The 3,793-nt window shown below is 44.7% G+C and overlaps 2 protein-coding genes across 2 annotated transcripts in view; both read left to right on the top strand.

Moving 5' to 3' along the window:
• The first annotated feature begins 6 nt into the window (after positions 1-6).
• The window catches only part of LOC109471496 (solute carrier family 35 member G1-like), a 5,760-nt gene continuing 1,973 nt past the window's right edge, over positions 7-3,793 (top strand). The window contains exons 1-2 of the mRNA XM_019770830.1: positions 7-138; positions 2,509-3,382. Coding sequence (XP_019626389.1) covers positions 2,556-3,382 — 827 coding nt within the window. The 5' untranslated portion in view covers positions 7-138; positions 2,509-2,555. The remainder of the gene's footprint in view (positions 139-2,508; positions 3,383-3,793) is intronic.
• On the top strand, positions 165-1,378 carry LOC109471376. Its single transcript, XM_019770665.1, has one exon. It carries the CDS (start codon positions 165-167, stop codon positions 1,194-1,196), a length of 1,032 nt encoding a protein of 343 aa, XP_019626224.1. The 3' UTR covers positions 1,197-1,378.

Raw genomic sequence — 3,793 nt, 5'->3', positions numbered from 1 at the left:
TGCATTATCGGATGGCATTCCATCTACGTATCTAGCCTGGGTGCTGACAACATTTTTCTGTAGCTGGCAAGAAGAATTCTCTTCACAAATAACTTCCCGTATCACATCAGTCTTAAGCGGAGTTCGTGTAGTTCTCACTTGATGTTCAAAGCTGAAGAAAAACAATGACAGGCAACTCGGCGACGTCGACAGCAACCTATATTGAGGAGACCACAGACCAAGAAGGCGCCGGTTTTGCACAGACTTACCTGACACCCGGAGCCGGTGTGCTGTATGCTCTGCTGAACACAGTTCTGTCCGCCACCGCGTCACAGTTTATGTCCCTGGGTAGCCAGGCAGGCATACCTGGGCTGCAGCTGATGTTCCTCACCAAATTTGGGGAGACCCTCGCTGTTTTGCTTTTCCTGCCCTTCTTTAGACCAAAACTAACAACTGAAAACGGACGACAAACTCTACTCATGGTGCTGTCGACCATTACGGAGAACCTTGGAGCTATCTTCCAGTATATGTCCTTCGTCTTCGTTGTCCCTGGAATCGCCTTCGGCATCATAAAAGGATCAATGCCTTTGGCTTCGGCCTGTCTTAGCTTTTTGTTCTTGGAGGAAACTGTGGGCGTCGTGGATTGTTTCGGAATCGTTCTCAACGTAGCCGGTGTTGTAGTAGTCGCATATGGATTAATTACGGAGAACACTTCGTCCACGCAGCGTCTGACGGCGTCCATTCTCCTTCCCTTGGCAGCAACATTCGGTAGAGCTCCAAGTCTGGTCATCGCGCGGTCGCTTATCGGTGTACAGAAGGTCTCCGTTCTAACCGTTCTCTTCTACGCCAACCTGCCAGGAGCGGTCGTGCTACTCGGACTGACGTACTTGTTTGAGACCCCGATTTGGGCGATGTCGGCACAGACAGTGGGTTATGTTATCGGACTGTGCCTGTGTGTCTGCGGCTCGCATTTTGCTACAAAACTGTCCCTGAAGACGGAAAAGGCGGGGATCACTGCCACCATCAAGACTTTCACCATACCGCTCACAGTGCTGTTGGACTACGTCGTTCTATCGGAGTTGCCCAGTCCGCTTAAGTCTGGCGGTGTTGTACTCATAATGTTCGGTACCGGTGTAGTGACGGTGTATACATGGTGGAGGCATCGCAAAGAAACTCTTCACAAAAATTTCATGCAGAGCTTGGACTTTGATAAGTAAGGAAAACGTGTTATTGTATAATGTATGGAATATGGTGTACAGGGTACAATGTATGGATACAATTACTCTCCTAGACTTAATAACATTATGACATGTGCTAGACTAAATAAAATTATGACATATGGTCACTAGAATTCCACGATCTCATACCTTGTCCAACATTTGTCGTTAAGTTTTACTCCCGACGATTTATGAATGTTTCTCATGATTATGCAAATAAAGTCTTCGTTTTGTAGCATTTCCTAACCAATTATACAAATAAGGTCCTGATTAGCAGAAGTCATGTTAAATGGTGTTTACCTCTAATAAAAAGCTGTATACTTAACAGAAATATAGGACAAAGGCGTGTTTTGAGGCGATTTTTGTACGGGTATGTTTTTTTAAGCCAGCCAAATGGATACAGGTTTGTTCCTTCTTTTTCTTTGGGGGTTTGGTGACAAACATGGACGTGTTGATTATTCTCCTCTGGCGTTGCCCCAGATTTCCCTTTATTGTTTTGGTGGCAGAACACAGTATTAATGGGCGACCACCGGATTTATGACGCGGGTATACAAAGTAGTGCGGAACAAACTCTTTAATCCTGGCTAGAACGACTTATGTGAATGGTCTCCAATACTTTCGCCATCCAGTAAATACAGGCGGCCAAACTATCTGCTTGGAGATTAGCATATAGTGAGCTGAGAAAAGAGTCGTGCTACCGGGTCAACAACTAAACTGCCAACCAACCAGATTTCGACACATCTTGTGTCTTGTGATCAGGTCAGGGGACAGGCTTTTGCTAATTACTCAAATCAGATATAAACACGAAGCATTACTTAGGTAACCTTTTTTATTTATTAAAACACATAAAAGACAATATTAATACTTAGGTACCTGAAGACCAATGGCAGGACAGATACTCAACAAGTTGCCAAAGGCACTTTGTTGACATTACGAAAACACACAAAGTACAAAGCTTGTTCTTCGACAGAACTGTGCATTTCCAATTCCCCCCGAGGCAAGAATCATCTGTCTGGTCTGTGACGGATGAGGTTCGGAATGTTCGCAGTTCAGACAACTCACTTTCAGTACGAAACAGTAGAGAAGATCTCTTCGATCGACCAGGTAGGGAAATTCTTCCAGTTGGGATCACTCATCCTTTGTCAGTTCCGGCTTGAGCTCGAGTCGATAGTCCAATGCATTATCGGATGGCTTCCATGTACGTATCTAGCCTGGGCGCTGACAACATTTCCTGTAGCTGGCAAGAAGAATTCTCTTCGCTTAACACTTGTGTGATAGGAGAAGTTATTGGTGGAGTTCGTGTAGTTCTCACTTGATGTTCAAAGCTGAAGAAGAGCAACGACAGCTAAACTCGCGGACATGGCGACAGCAACCTATAACGAGGAGACCACAGACCGAGAAGGCGCCGGTTTTGCACAGACTTGCCTGACACCCGGAGCCGGTGTGCTGTATGCTCTGCTGCACACAGTTCTGTCCGCCACCGCGTCACAGTTTATGGCCCTGGGTAGCCAGGCGGGCATACCTGGGCTGCAGCTGATCTTCCTCATGAAATGTGGGGAGACCCTTGCTGCTTTGCTCTTCCTGCCCTTCTTTAGACCAAAACTGACAACTGAAAAAGGACGACAAACTCTACTCCTGGTGCTGTCGACTATTACTGAGAACGCTGGATCTGTCCTCCAGTTTATGTCCTTTGTCTTCCTTGTCCCTGGGATCGCCTTCGGCATCATAAAAGGATCATTGCCTTTGGCCACGGCCTGTATTGGATTTTTGTTCCTGAAGGAAACTGTGGGCGTCGTGGATTGTTTTGGAATCGTTCTCAACGTAGCCGGTGTTGTACTAGTCGCATATGGATTAATTATAGAGAACACTTCGTCCACGCAGCGTCTGACGGCGTCCATTCTCCTTCCCTTGGCAGCAACATTCGGTAGAGCTCCAAGTCTTGTCATCTCACGGTCGCTCATCGGTGTACAGAAGGTCTCCGTTCTAACCGTTCTCTTCTACGCCAACATGACAGGAGCGGTCGTGCTACTCGGACTGACGTACTTGTTTGAGACCCCGATTTGGGCGATGTCGGCACAGACGGTGGGTAATGTTGTCGGGCTGTGCCTGTGTGGCTGCGGCGCGCAATTTGCTACAAACCTGTCACTGAAGACGGAAAAGGCGGGGATCACTGCCACCATAAGGACTTTTACGAAGCAGGAACACTGTCAAAAATACAATATATATATTTAAAATACATATAATTGTAAAACATATATGTTTAATAAGAATATATATATACTTTTCAAAACAATATATGTATAGTAAATACATACAATTGTAAAACATATATGCTTAAGAAGAAAATATATATACATTTTTCAAAACAATATATATATCTTAAATACATATAATTCCAAAAAATATAGTGTTCACAAAAAGTGGTGTTCCCAAAACCCCTATCATATGAAAACATATATTGTTTACAAAAAGTGGTGTTTCCAAAACCCCTATCATATGAAAACATATTGTTCACAAAAAGTGGTGTTTCCAAAACCCCTATCATATGAAAACAGGAAGTGGTGTTCCCAAAACCCCTATCATATGAAACAGGAAGT

The sequence above is a fragment of the Branchiostoma belcheri genome, unplaced genomic scaffold, assembly GCF_001625305.1.
Source record: "Branchiostoma belcheri isolate BF01 breed outbred unplaced genomic scaffold, Haploidv18h27 scaffold25, whole genome shotgun sequence".
Lineage (NCBI taxonomy): Eukaryota > Metazoa > Chordata > Leptocardii > Amphioxiformes > Branchiostomatidae > Branchiostoma > Branchiostoma belcheri.
This window is presented reverse-complemented; position numbering and strand designations above follow the sequence as displayed.